Source organism: Eretmochelys imbricata, chromosome 5 (genome assembly GCF_965152235.1).
Source record: "Eretmochelys imbricata isolate rEreImb1 chromosome 5, rEreImb1.hap1, whole genome shotgun sequence".
NCBI classification, from domain to species: Eukaryota; Metazoa; Chordata; order Testudines; family Cheloniidae; genus Eretmochelys; species Eretmochelys imbricata.
The window spans coordinates 125,332,607-125,347,056 of record NC_135576.1 but is presented as its reverse complement, the minus strand read 5'-3'; the positions used below and the strand labels follow the sequence as shown (position 1 = coordinate 125,347,056).

At 40.2% G+C, this 14,450-nt stretch overlaps 1 protein-coding gene across 3 annotated transcripts in view; it reads right to left on the bottom strand.

Moving 5' to 3' along the window:
* Window positions 1-14,450, bottom strand: part of PAX5 (paired box 5) — a 231,019-nt gene that overhangs the window by 96,695 nt on the left and 119,874 nt on the right. For all 3 annotated transcript variants that reach the window (XM_077816513.1, XM_077816515.1, XM_077816514.1), the window contains one exon: window positions 14,048-14,177. In XM_077816513.1, coding sequence (XP_077672639.1) covers window positions 14,048-14,177 — 130 coding nt within the window. The remainder of the gene's footprint in view (window positions 1-14,047; window positions 14,178-14,450) is intronic.

Below are 14,450 nucleotides of genomic sequence, written 5' to 3'. Positions count from 1 at the left end.
GGGATTTATGCACTTGAAGATCACATAGGCACTTAACTCATTGATTTCAATTTGAGGTAGGCACTTAGCACCTAAATCCCTTTGAAAATCTGGCCCTTATCCTCTCTGTGCTATTATCCCCATGTGTACAAGGAGAATAAAAGCACTGCCCTACCTCGCAGGACGTTGTGAGGTTAAAGACGTTAAAGACTGTGAGATGCTCTAATATTATGACAATTGGAGCCATATAAGACCCCTAGAGAGAAATCTGAGCATTTCCCTTTGTTTCGTCTCCTTTTTTAACTGTGCGCTTTCTTACAGCACTTCATTTCTGATAACTGAAAACAGCGGCTCTGTGGTAGGAATCTCCCAAACAACCTCCATGGGGAACATTGATGCAAAGGCGGCATTTAATTTCTCTGAAATATCCTTATCCTCCCATATAGATGCCTTTGCTCCTGGGCAGTTTGGCAAACACACTGGTTCTTTTGCATTCTTCCTGTGTCTATTACACTTACAAACTTCTTATTGTTTGTTTTTATGGCTTTGGCTATTTGGAGATCAAATACCCTCTTCGCCTTCCCAATGAACTTCTTACATTTCGTCTGCCCATAGTTTATGTTCCTTTTTACTAACCAATCTTAGGCCAATCTGCACGTTCCTTAAGAACAACAACATCTGGCTCAGAGGTTCTCAAACTGGGTGGGGAGGGGGGGCACAGAATGTATTCGGGGGAGGGGCATGAGAAGCTTTACAGGCTGGGGGGAGAAACCTTACTGAGCATATTTTACCCACAGCAATGAATAACTAGCAAAGCTGAGTCTTCCAGGCAGATCAGGTCCTCAGATGGCACTGTGCCATTCAACAGATTTCTGTTAAGCTTGCATAGCATTATACCAAGTCTTGGCCATCTGTACCTTAATCGGTTTGCTCCGATGCAGTGTGCACATTTATTTGCAAGCACCGACCACTGTCGCAGTTTTGCTTTTATGACAATGAATCATTGGCTCATTCTTGCAACAGAAAAAATGGCTCTGCTTGAATATTTACTCTTTTTAACCTTTAGTGAGAGTTGCATGTTGATTTTTTTTTAATCTGTGTACTTGCGTGATGGGGGGATGTAAACTACAGACACAAAGAAAGGTGGTGCCATCAAATAAGCCACGGCTCTAGCTCTCCTCTAGCGCTTTTAATCAGTAGATCACAAAGGAGTTCAGTATCATTATCCCCAATTTACAAATGGGGAAACTGAGGCACAGAAAGATGATGTGAGTTGCCCAAGGTCACCCAGCAGTCCCAGGAACAGAACCTAGGTCTCCTGAGTCACAGGCTTGTGCGTTATCCATAAGTCTCTTGTACCTTATCATTTACCCCTACTGATGTTTTTCTCATCTTCCTGCTTCCTTTTCGTTTAGTGGTAGGATCTTTAGGTGTCCTTCCTGTTAGTTCTAAATTTTGTTATGTTTTAAATTATGTCTTTTGGTTCCTTCTAACCAGATTCTTCCTTTTTAAAACATATCCCTCTTTCTAAATGAGTATCAAGGTGCTAGTGAGTGGTGCAATCCTACCCATAAGAAAGCCGAACTTAATTATATTATGGTCACTACACTTAGTTTCTCACTACAGTTATTTCTTGAATCCACTCCTGCTTATGACTGAGTACTAGAGAACCCCCTCCTTTGGAGGTGTGCTCCAAAGATAGCTGTCATCTAGAAGTCATCATTTCTGGTGTCAATAAATTGCATCTCTAAACTGGTCATTTGTCACTTCAAAACATAGTTAGTATTGGGTCAGTTGAAGCCACTCACTATTACAGCTGTAGCAGATTGTGTGGGCCAATCTGAATGAGATCATCCACATAGAGGTTGAATTGTTAATTCACCCCTTTAGTTAACTAAGATTAACTTTCCTAAGTGTCCCTGTGTAGACAAGCCCTGCCTGCTATCATCGTTATGATTAGCCTGATCTAAACTCACCATCATTAGCCTGATCCAGAAGCCCGCTGTTATCCTTTATTCATATGACTTGGGGTCTGTAGAACATACAGGTTCTAATGCATCATTCTGTCTACTTAGAAGTTTCATGTCAGTTGAATCTCTAGAACTTTCAGATATATTGTTAGTCGCGCTCCTCAAAAGAACAATTCAGATAATTTCTCTATTAACTGGAGATTTTCCCCTCTCGGTTCTTTTTATTTGCAGTCTGGGAGTCCGAGACAGATTTACATTATTTCTCTGGAATCATAAAATGCCACTTGGGAGGAGATTTGACTGCACTGTGTTGAAGTAACAATGGTGCAGTCCAGCTCTAGTCCTGCAAAGTAGAACATCACTGGGGATCTGGAGTACTGAGTTTTATTCAAGGGTCTGCCGCTGGTCGTCTGTGTCTGACTTTGGGTAAATCTCTCAGGCCCCCAAATAGTACAAAATATCCACTAATTTTGGGTGCCCAAGTTGAGACACCTCAGGTGGATCCTGAACCCTACAAAGTATTTCCATAGATTTCAGTAGGGCCAGGATTTCACTATTTATGCGTGGTTTTCAGAGATGATTCCAACTGAAGTCAATGGAGATAAGCATGAAAAACAAGCCCTAAATTTCTCAAGATAATAAGCAAAGATGCTACACAAATGCAAATTATTCATATGGATACTTTATGCTGAGACATTTTTACCGCTGTTTAAATCAATGATAAAACTCCCAATAGGATCAGGCCGTATGTCTTGAAAGAACCAGAACCAGTCAGTTCTTCAACACAGTCTTATGCAGTTTGCGGGCCAGGGTGATAATATTTGTGCCTTCTCAGACACACTAGCTCTTTTTGAATGGAAGGACAAAAATTCACCAAAAAATGGAAAAAGTCAACAATGTTTCAGCTAAACTCTGGACTGTCATTAAAAATGACATGTTTTTGAGATCGGCTGCCTGTCCAAGGGAGCTTATGGGACTTTTTTCACAACATGACAGGCCCTATTCAGAGGGACAAACAGGTTACTGAAAAATGCACCTGCACGTTTATCTATTAAGTATAGAGAGTGAACTGTAAATCTGGCATTTTCTTGCTCTTGGAGTAGGCATCTATTATCACCGCTTTGCACTGCAATTAAATTATAATCTGGTGATAATGTTCAAGCACTACTCACAATTTCCATATAGAAACAGTTGATATGACCCAACAATGGCATTGTAGTAAGGCTTGTTGCTATTATTATTAGAGCTGGTCAAAAAATGTTTGTCAAAACTCTTTTGACAACATCAATAGTCAGACTTCCAGTGATGTGCGCTGCTATGTTCCACTTGTTCGAATTGCCTTTAACAATCCAAGCTACCGTCAATACTGTTTTGGCTACACTGAAATGCTTTGCAAGATCTTATTGATATATGTGGAATTTTGTTTAGAAAAAAATTGGAAAAAAACAATTTGGAAATGTCCCATTTTGACATTTTTTGGAATGAAAAGTTTCAATTTTTCATTTTGAAACAACTTTTTATTTTGAAATGTACGTTATTTTATATAAATTAAAAAATGGTCGAAATCAAGATGAAATGGTTTGAATTTATGGAAATGAAATGTTTTTTATGGAAAAATTTGTTTGGAATTTTAGTTTCAGAAAAAATGTTGACGTTTTGGCTTTTTGTCCCAATTGAGGAGGGATTTTTTTATTTTATTTTCAAAATCTTGGCATTTTTCCAGCCTCCTCTAATTACTAGTACAAAAGGGACTAGTGCCACAAACAAATAGCAAGTAATTCCCTACCCCACAGATCTTGCTCTCTTAGACAAGACACACAAAGGAAGTGTTAGCCCTTTTTTTCAGATTGGGAATTAAGGCACACCAGACTTGTTCAAGGTCACACCAGAAGCTAGTGGCAGAGCTGGGAACTGAAGCCAGATTTAAAAAGGCATAGCGAGTACCTTAACCACATGACCATCCTTCCTCCCTAAATGCTTTCAAAAATTCAAGGTTCTGTAAATGTTCTTTATGGGCTAAATCTTGATCGCAAATGAAGTCAATGGCAACTCTTCCTTGTTCTCTATGAGACCAGGGTTTGGCCTGAAATTAACAACTATGAAAAAATGACCTTCAGAATCAACTAGATAAAAATATTTTAAAATTCTTTAAATAAAGTATACAACTAAAACCAGAGGGCATTTTCCTCAGTGATCAGATATTGCAGGTTACACAATAATTTCCCAGAACTATTAGGTCTGTTCCACTTTTGCACTCGACATTTACGAAATTAGGACCCTGTGCTTACATTTTTTGTACACCTCATCCATGCATTGACTTCATGGGGAATTCTGAGTGTGCAAGGATGGCTGAAAAGTCCTATTTTTTTAGGTATTGTTCAAAAATAAATGTGAGTTTTTAATTTCATTTTATTATTTTTATTTTCACATTATATTTTCAATTTGACATGAAAGGTAATTTAGCTGCCTCAGATCATCATCCAAAAAGGGGTCAGAAAAGGCAGGTCAGATAAGGTGCTCTGCCTAAAAGATAAATAGCCCTTTCTTGGCTACCTTGGCATCAATCCCAGAGGGTATATAAGGGTTGAAGAGAGCTGCACTCTATCAGTTGGTTAAACTTTTTCTGTTTTCAGCATGACTAGAATAAAGAAAAGGTAAATTTACAAAAGCAAAAAAAAGGCAGTGATTCTGTTATGATCTGAGGGAAGCCTGTCTGCAGAGTCATTCAAGCCAGAACAAAGCAAGGCAGTATTTATTCTAGCAACCCTCCGTAAGAGTTTATTCCATGACAATTGCATACTCTATTTCATGTCAACTACTTATTTGGTCTATTTAGGTATTTATAGTTCATCCAGGACCGCAATACCTCAGCTCCTTATAAACATGAGACATGTATATTTCTCTAATTTATATTTTACATATATATATATTTAAAACCAATAATTATGAATGAGCCAGATCTTAAGATAATGGAAATATCAATGACAGACAAATGGAAGAAAACATGGGTTTAGTTAAAGATCTCTTATGCACTCCCCTCTTCCTCCTAAAACACATTCCCAGAAGATGTTTTGGGATATATTCACTAATTGCGATAGTAGCCTTTTAAGATCCTAACTCATAGGCATTTTATTCATTTTTATGAGGGCAGACGTAAAACATGTTATCTTCTGGTAGGAGGTTAGAAAAGGAAGATTTAAAAAGTTCCAAGGGGAAAACCCACAACTGGGAAGTTTCATTTCTTCCTTTGGGATTTCTAAGAAATGGCCAATCACATATACATCAACAGGAGATGGAACTAGTAAAACAACGGATACCAAGGTGACCCCATCTGTATACTCTACATTCCAGCACTTACAGTGTTTGTCAGGTGTACACGGTCCTAGCTTTCAATGGAGCTATAGCTATTTACATCTGCAGAAGATCTGCCCCCAGGTATCTTTTTGGAATCAATACCATGGGAGAGGGGGATGAAGCATACCATGTACCTTCCCCCCAGGAAATGTGGCTACAATAAATCCTCTTTGGATCAAGAATTTCTCAGATCTATACCAAGCACACAAGACACTGAGTGATTTATGTCCTAAAGGAACAAACAAGAATATACTAATATTTAGCATGTATCCCAGAATAGTGCTTTTATTAGTACATTCTTTAAAATATTTTATTTGGTTACTTAGGGTGAGGTTTTCAAAAAGCACTCAATAGTGGCCTAACTTTGCTCCCTTTAAAGTCAATGGGAGTGGGATTGGTTAGCTTGGGGCTGACACCCTTAGATTTTTTGTGCACACATCCTGGGCTCCGGGAGCTTTAAAACCCTTCAAACACAACCATGGCTCACACTCGATTGATTACCCTTCCAAACACCACAAAAGCTAGTTTTCATGATAAAAATACCAATCAACTGGACTAGTGCATCACCCGACCATCAACGCACCTCTCATCCAGTGGCTTGAGGAAAAAGGCTAACTTTACAGCATGCCCAGAAAGTTAACCACAGTTAAGGCACAGGACTGGATTGTAGGAGACCTGTGTTAGATTCCTGGTTCTGCCACATACTCCCTGCAGATCTTGGGCAAGTTGCCTACATAGGGGAGACTGAGTCTAATCTGTAATGATCTAAAAAGACAAGTGGAATGAGATCAGCTTGGGGGTTGTTTTCGGCATCATCGTCTGTTTTAAACACTTTCCATCAGGTTCGATGGTTGGAAAGCTCTCCAGGCCAGCTACCTGCCTACCTTATTGTTCGCAGCGTTAGAAATGCAACAAAAGCTTTGGCAAAACACCGGCACATAAATAGCAGCCACCACCTGTCAGGATGAATAAAACACGAAGTAGGATAGAGATTAATGAGACAAAGCTACCGAATAAATTGAGGCATTGCTGGAGTCACAAAACAGTCTGGCAAGGGATCCGGTAACTACAGTCTTTCGTTATAGATCCCAGGATAAATACAGGTCCTTTGCATTACGTGTGTTTCCTTTCACTTTGCCACGTTCACTTCATATTAACATAAACCTGGCAACATATATGGGAAAATCGACTGTGAGAAATACGTATGTTATTTGTATTAGCTTTGTACACTTGGATCTATGGAGAAATAGCTGCTTGGTAATAATATACTATACTAAGGGTATCAGATACATCTACATAAATAAACACAGAGTTGAGTTTACTAAAACTGGAGCAGTGTACTTAGCCAGGTGCATTTTCCTTGCGTACTCTACATTCAGTTTAGACCAAAGTCCTGAATGAATTAGGTTTGGTGGCCCAAGTCCCTCACTACAAGCCCACAGCAGATAATTTAACATGACTACCATTCAGTGATTCCCTCCTCCCCTGCCCTTTCTGTGTGTCATCACGTTTTTCAAGGGGACCATGCTCCTAGCTTTGTTCTTTCTTTCTCTCTCCCTTGCCATCAGGGAGGCAGACACATGGAGCTTTGTGGGGACGCTCCCTTCTAAGCTGACTACACCACATCTGGTTTGAGACCACCTAGAGGATTCTCTTCTGCCTCGCTCTTCCTGCAGTTGTATACACCTGCGCAAAGTGCCTATAAAATGCTCCCATTCTGATCAGGTAGAATTTTCTTCCTGCTCTGCACAGGGGTCAGCAACTACACAAGTTATCAGGCCCAAAGCCAGTGTTCCAGTACTGCTAATATGCTACATAGAGAGAAAACCTAAGTCCAAAGTTTCTAGCGCTACCTTTGCCGCAACCTGGAAGGGAAGCTAAGGAAGGGTTAGTTGGTCTTGAATGCTTCTGGTGAGGTAAATGACAAGGTTCCTCTGTTCTGCTGAGAAAACAAAACCAAAATCTGCCTTGCATGCTTTGTTTTAACTGTCTTCTTTTAACTGAATGATAGAGTTTGTGTCCGCTCCCACTAAAATTAAATGTTCTTATTTGGCTCCTTTGCTAGGCCAGTCGACAGTCGCATCCAGTCACTTCTGGGCACTGCTAATGCAAACTGACTCTCCAACCAGCTGCAGTCAGGACTGCCTGTGGATTTGTCAATCTGTCCAATCTGCAGTATTGGAGAGCGGAGTGGAGGTGTCAATTTCAGCGCCACTTTGTCCTCTCAAAGTGATAGCGACCAAGCTGAAGTCAGCAAGCTGGAGCGGAGAAAATGCATCTGCAGGTAATTAGTAACAATCAGAAGCTGCTTGGAAACTGCTGACTACAGCAGTAATGGGCTAGGCACATGTCATTGGCTTGCAAATGGAGAGCGTGCTTATGAACCATGGCAGCAAGCAGTAAGAGAAGGAATTTTTTTAACTTAATATTTAATGTGGCATAAAAACGATGGAGAGAAATCAGGTGGTTCGCTAATCAGACGGTTAGCCAGCGGTCCATAACGCAAGGGAGTCTGTGGATGAAGCAGTACTGAGAACAGTCATCAACAATTCCTTTCGCCATAACTTAGACCTATTTTTAAAGGCATGTGCTGGCATGAATGCCAATGTTCAAGCGGTGCTTTTTATTCAAATGATATCACTACCAATTTGATCTACCAGTCTGCTCGGAAATGTGAACCTCACACTTCACATCAATGATTACACAGAGGATCTTTCACATCTCATTTCTCAGTGTTGCTTTGCTGTCCAAACCATGGTCTTGGAATAAGAACAATGAAAAACGGTGATCATAATTCACTTATCCCCTTAGTTCTCAGCCTAATTTACTTATCCCCTTAGTTCTCAGCCTATTTTCCATTAAACTGCTTTATGAGATGGCTTAAAGACTCAAAATATGAACTAGACGTCGGTCAGTTTGCAAATAGAAGCCCAGCAATGTCCCCGGACTTTTTCATAAAAACTGCTGAAGCTTGAACTGCAGATCTCAGCCTAGCAAAAGAACCAGATTAGTTTTCTTGGCCACAATAAAACCTATTTCTCAAACTCTCATGAGTATATATTTCAAGATCTTCGTCCTGGAATATGGGGCTTTTTAAGCACCCTGCACATTACTGGTTTACTGTATGCTGAAACATGGACCACTCGGTATTCATTGGTCTGCTTCACACAAAACAGAAAGATTCCCTATAAAAATTATTATTTCAACCAAAGATTTCTGCTGTAGTTTACAATTCACTTGTCACAGTTTTTTAAATATAAAACTGCCCTTGGGTCTCCCGACAATGAAGTTATTATAACAAGCATGTTTATTATATAGTGACATATGTTGGAACACCAAGTAAAAGCAGCAAAGACCAGACTTCAAAAGCTCAGTGGTTTGGTACACTTAAACACCAAGGTTTCACTGCTTTGCTGACCTTTATCCAAACTACCTTAAAATCTTAGGTCTGCAAAACCGGGCTGGAAGTCTTCGAAGGACAAGCCTTCTTGTAAGATTTTCAGTACTCTAGGTCCTTGCTTTTGGTTAGGCAGGAAACATCACAAGACAGATTCTCTCCTTCTTTCACTCCGAACCAGAAAGTGCAGAAGCATGCAAAAACTATTAATAATTAAAAGTTAGCCAGATATCTTTGAACCTCAGGAGAGGCTGGAATTCAGCCTGGTTCTTATTTAATCTGAACCAATTTGCACATCTCTAAAACTACAATATTATTATTATTATTGATTGTCCAAAGAATGGTAGTTTGTGATTCAGGTACTAGTCTGGGACTCAGGTGATCTGGGTTTAATTACTAGTTGTGCTAGAGACTTCTTCCTCTGTGACTCAGTTCCCCATCTATAAAATAGGGGTGACGATACTGTCTTTCTCCCAGCTTTTGTCTGTCTTGTCTATTTACACTGTAAAGCGTTGGGACTGTCTCTTTCTATGTTTATGTACAGCTCTATCACAGTGGGCTCTGATCTTGTCTGAGGCTTCATGATACACCATAAGACACATAGTGATATTACCAACAAAAAAAAAGAAATATTTTAGCCATATGGATTTTTCTGATAAATCAAAAACAATACCAAAAAAAGACTGCACGTATTAGTGGAACTCTAATGTGAATACCATTATAAACCCAGACATTAGACAGTAAATTCCAGTGCGATAAGAATTATATACTTCACCCTTCCTGAAACGCTTGTGTTGTTATGGTTCTCTCTCTCTCGCATCTAAGCTCAGTGACAGAATTTTTCTAGGCTTAGTAAAATAAACCAACAGATCGATTCAACTTGTTAAAATTACTTATAACGTCACATAAGAACTCACATTTGGTTTTAGTTTAAAACAAAGCAAGTAGTGGCTTTTCTAGGGTCCCTAGACTCTATTTTAGTAAATATAACTGGCTAGCCCATCCCAGATAAGTAAATAAACCCATAAAAAGAATGACCAGTTTATCACTCTAGGATCGTGGGGAGGAAATGGTCACTCCTGTGCATTGCAGGTCTGGACATTCTGGATGCACTGCAGGTCTGGACACACATTCCTTACTTGGGCAAACTTTCCTTGGAGTAAATAGGAGTTTTGCCTGAGTAAGAATTACAAGACTGTATTTTCTCAGGGGAGGCAGCCCTATTAATAGGGCTCGTGCCAGGGCACACGGACAACACTCTCTGGGAAAGGTTTGCTTTACAATCCCCCCATAACACAAAAGGTCTAGGTGGGAATAGGAAGGAGTGCTGCTTCTGAGATGCAGGAAAATATGCAGGGACACAGGAACTGTCCTGCCAGAGCAGACAAGTGGTCCATCCAGTCCAGTATCCTGTCTCCAATAGTGGCCAGTACTCGCTGCTTCAGGGGAAGGTGCAAGTATAATGCGCTATAATGGACAACTGCAGAATAATTTATGCAAGTTTCTTCCCAGCCCCAGGCAGCTGGTGGTTGGTTTATGCCCTGATCCAAAATGGCTTATATCTCAGTTATTTTTTATCCTACTGGTGGGTGTTCTGATTACCCATATAAGGAGCTGTTCTTTTGGGAGGAGCCTGAGCCGAAGCCCATTCAAGTACATGGGAGTCTTTCCATTGACTTCAACAGTTTGGATGAAACCCTTGGACCCTACAAAATTCTTAGCGTCTGGGATATCTTGTTGCAATAGGTTCTACATGTTAATTGTGAGGGGTGGAGAATGTATTTCCTTTTGTTAATTTTAAATTGCAAGTTAGATGCCTTGATCTTGCATTATGAGACAGTAAATACAGGCATCCAATTTACCTTCAGTACTTTATATACTTCTTTTGTCTCCTTTTATATTTGTCAATTTTGGAAACTAACTAGTCCTAATATTTACAGTGTCACTTTACACTTTAATCCTTTCCATGCCTCTAATCATTTTAAATACCCATCTCTGGACTTCATCTATTTCTGCTGTATCCTTTCTGAGATGAGGTGACCAGAACCGAACATAATATTCCAGGTAAATGTGTCCCATTGTTTTCTATAATGTGATTGCAATATTTGCTCACCCCATACATGCTAATACTTGTTTGCTTCTTTGACCATCACTGCACGTTGACCAAAGGTTTACACTGAGAGTGCCCAGGACTTTTTCCATGAGTTTAATTTAGAGCTTTGCAACATGATTTGAATTCAAATTCTAACATACATTTGTCGTCGCTGCATTTCATCAAATACCCTTGCCAAACATCTAACATTGTTACATCCCTCAAAAGTTCCAGTCTTTTCTAGTCTTGACTAGTCTGAATAATTGTGTCATCTGTAAGTTTTGCCATGCCAGAATTCACCCTCTTCTCCAAACCATTAACGAATATGTGAAACAACACTGATCCTAGCACAAAACCTTACAGTCTTCCTCTGTTAATTTTTCTGCCATGTTGAAAATTGACCATTTATTCCTACTCCTTATTTTCTGTCTCTACACCAGTTTCAGATCCATGAAGGAGTTATTTTAAACTCTGTGCAAGTTAATTTCTTTAATAACCTTGTGTGAAGGACTTTGTCAAATGCTTTTGAAAGTCCAAATAAATTATATCAGTTAGTTCGCCTTCATCCACTATTTTGTTAACATACTTCAAGTGTCTAGTACTTTCGAGAGACATGATAGCCCTTTATGGAAGCCATGGTGGGTTTCCTCTATCCGAGCACATTCATCAAGATATATTATGACTCTCTTTCACCAATGTATGTGGTCCTGAAGTAGGACTCACTGGTCTGCAATGCAAAGGATCATACCTATACCCCTATTCAGCAAAGCACCTAACCATGTGCTTAAGTCTCATTGAATTCAATAGGATGAAAAGTACGTTAAGTGACTCGCTGACTTTAATAATAAAGACGGGTACATTTGTGATGTCAGTTCTCCATCATAACATCAGATTTTAAAGACAGTATGAATATTTTTCTTAGCCACTCAGCTACTTCACTGTTAAGTTGCTTCAGAACTCTTGGATGAATATTAGCTTCTCTTGGGGACTTGTTGCTATTCGATTTACCAGTTTGAACTGGCATCAGCTCTTCTGATACCTTAGGGCTTGTCTAGACACAGAGTTAGTGCGCAGCAAGCTGGGCTGTAAATCTACCCTGCCTTAGCATGCCATGCACTAACTGCCCATATGGACTCCACGACAGTGGTGCACTACAAGTTCTCCTGTTTGAAACAGGAGTAGGCCAATAAGCACCAGGGAACTTTTGGTGCCTGGTAAACTAGTGCACTGTAGATTAACACCCCAGTTGGTCACACACTAACTCCCCATTTAAACAAGCCCTTAGTCTTTCATAGTGCCTCATCCTATCACTGGCAAGGTGTAGATCGCAGGTAGGTAGATATTCACTCAACATCCTCTCTGGGGAAGACCGATGCAAAGAAATATTTAGCTCCTCTGCATTGTTCTTATCCTCTTTAATTGCTCCTTGGTGATCCACCCAACATCTCTGATTTTCTCAGCTTCACAGAATTTCTTGTTACTTGCTGCCCTCCTAATTTGCTTCTTACATTCTCCTTTAGCACCCGTCACCTGAGCATCAAAGTGCTGAACACTTGCAGGCAAATTAGACCTGCACCGTGCACTTCTATTCTGTTCTACAGAGATTCTTACACTGCTGTCCCATGCTATTACACACCTCCCAATAGTTCATCAAGCAGTCTGACCAACACATGCCACACATTTGTTCTCCCAGCTTCTAGGAAGTTCTGCCTTTTTCCCCCGCTTCAACAACCTTGGTTATGATGAGCAAACTTTATCAGTTAGGTGGGTCTTTGAACTGTGCTCTCAGGGCTGGATCCAGTGGGCATTAAAGTCAGTGGAATGACTCCCCTTGAATTCAATGGGCATTGGATCAGATCCTAAAAGCAATTCCATTTGTCTGATCTGCCATGGCAATTCCTGTCTCTGGCAGTGACCTGTACCCAATGCTTCAGAGGAAAATGTAAGAGGCTCTGTAGTGAGCAATTATGGAACAACCTGCTCAGAGGGAGCACTGCTCCTAATTCCAATCACTCAGTGTTTACCTTATGTACTGAAGCATGATGACTTATATTCCCTCCAATATATAGGTGTATATATAGGTATATCCTACTTACTAGAAATATGGATTTCCTCATTAACCATATAATTGTCTGATCTTATTTGAATCCAGCTAAGCTCTTGGCAATAAGTTCCCAAGGTTGATTCTGCATTGCGCAGAAGTAACTGTGCATTAACTTGTGTTTTCAGAATTGTTCACAGACTCTGCACGACTGCCGTGCTTTCAAGACAACATGGCAGCAACCTAAAAATGTCACAACATTCTGCTCAGCAGCTAAGGCCCAGATCTTCAATGGTATTTAGGCACCTAATTCACACTGATTTCAATGGGAGTTAGTGCCTCAAAACCTTGGAGGACCTGGGCCAGAATGAAACTCCACAGTAGGCAAAATGGAGAAAAATCTGAGGCTGAAATATGGACTGTCACCAAGTGTCATTAAAAAAAGCAAAAGAAAAAGTTTAAGCGTAGGTAAAATATACCCTTGAGTTCTAGAGGCTCATGTTCTAAGTCGTGAGTGATTCTTATGGGAAATATTTTGAGATTCTATTGCATTTTGTGCAGTCTAGTCCCAAGTGATGTAGCTGACTCAGCCAATGAAAGTTATCAAAATCTAGTTGCGGCCACTGGTCCCTAACCTCCTCTCAATGGCTATGACTGTTCCACAAATACCGTTGACTTAACACTACTATAATGAATTATTGCTTCTTCTAAAAGCCAAACCCTACAGCAAGAGTGGAATTCCAAACGTGGTCCAAAGCATCTGTATTTGGAGGGATCGGATGCACCAGAAATTCAATCCAATCTGAAATGCCATCAAAATTCAGGCCAGTTGCAAATGCCAAACACTTCCATGATAAACAGACTGCAACACCCAAAGCAGAGACAAGTCCTCACTTTTTATGACGTGTTGGTACTCGGATCAGATTTGGAGGGCCAGAGCCTCCACTGGTGCAAACTGGTCTCACTCGACTGACTTTAAGGAAGCTTCACTGATTTACACCAGCTGAGCATCTGGCCTGGAACTGCTTGAACGGCTATGAACTCACACCAACGTTGAGACTTTCTCAAGAGAATAGTGACACTTCTTATGTTTATGTCTCTCTTATAAATGATAGTGAGTTGGCAGGAGCAGCAAAATACCCTTCAGCTCTTCCTCCAGTTGGCCAACAAACACATTCTTTTCCAACATATATCAGTCTCCCAAGATGTCTTACCTGTCACGATAGGGTAGGATTGTGGTCCTGGAACACTGGCTCCTAATTCTGCTGAAGTAGGGCTTGTTAAATTGGCCTTCATATCATCTAATCCGCCAGCTAATGATGCCATGGCTGAGTATTCTGTCGTCTGGAAAAGGAAGCAAGAGATACCTCAGCAATAGTGTATCTGATATTCAACAACCTTTTTCTGATACATGCAGTATAACACAATTACATACAATGCAAAAAACACAAACCTAAGCCTTTTGTTCTATCAGATTATCCATGTGAAAGGCAAAGAACATTTAAAGTGTGCTGCTAAATCTGTCATTAGTAACCCACAGTACGCATGTCTCATCTTTGTCTCTGATGCTTTGGTAGAACAAAAAATGGTTGGTTTTTTTACTAAAAGGATCCAAGA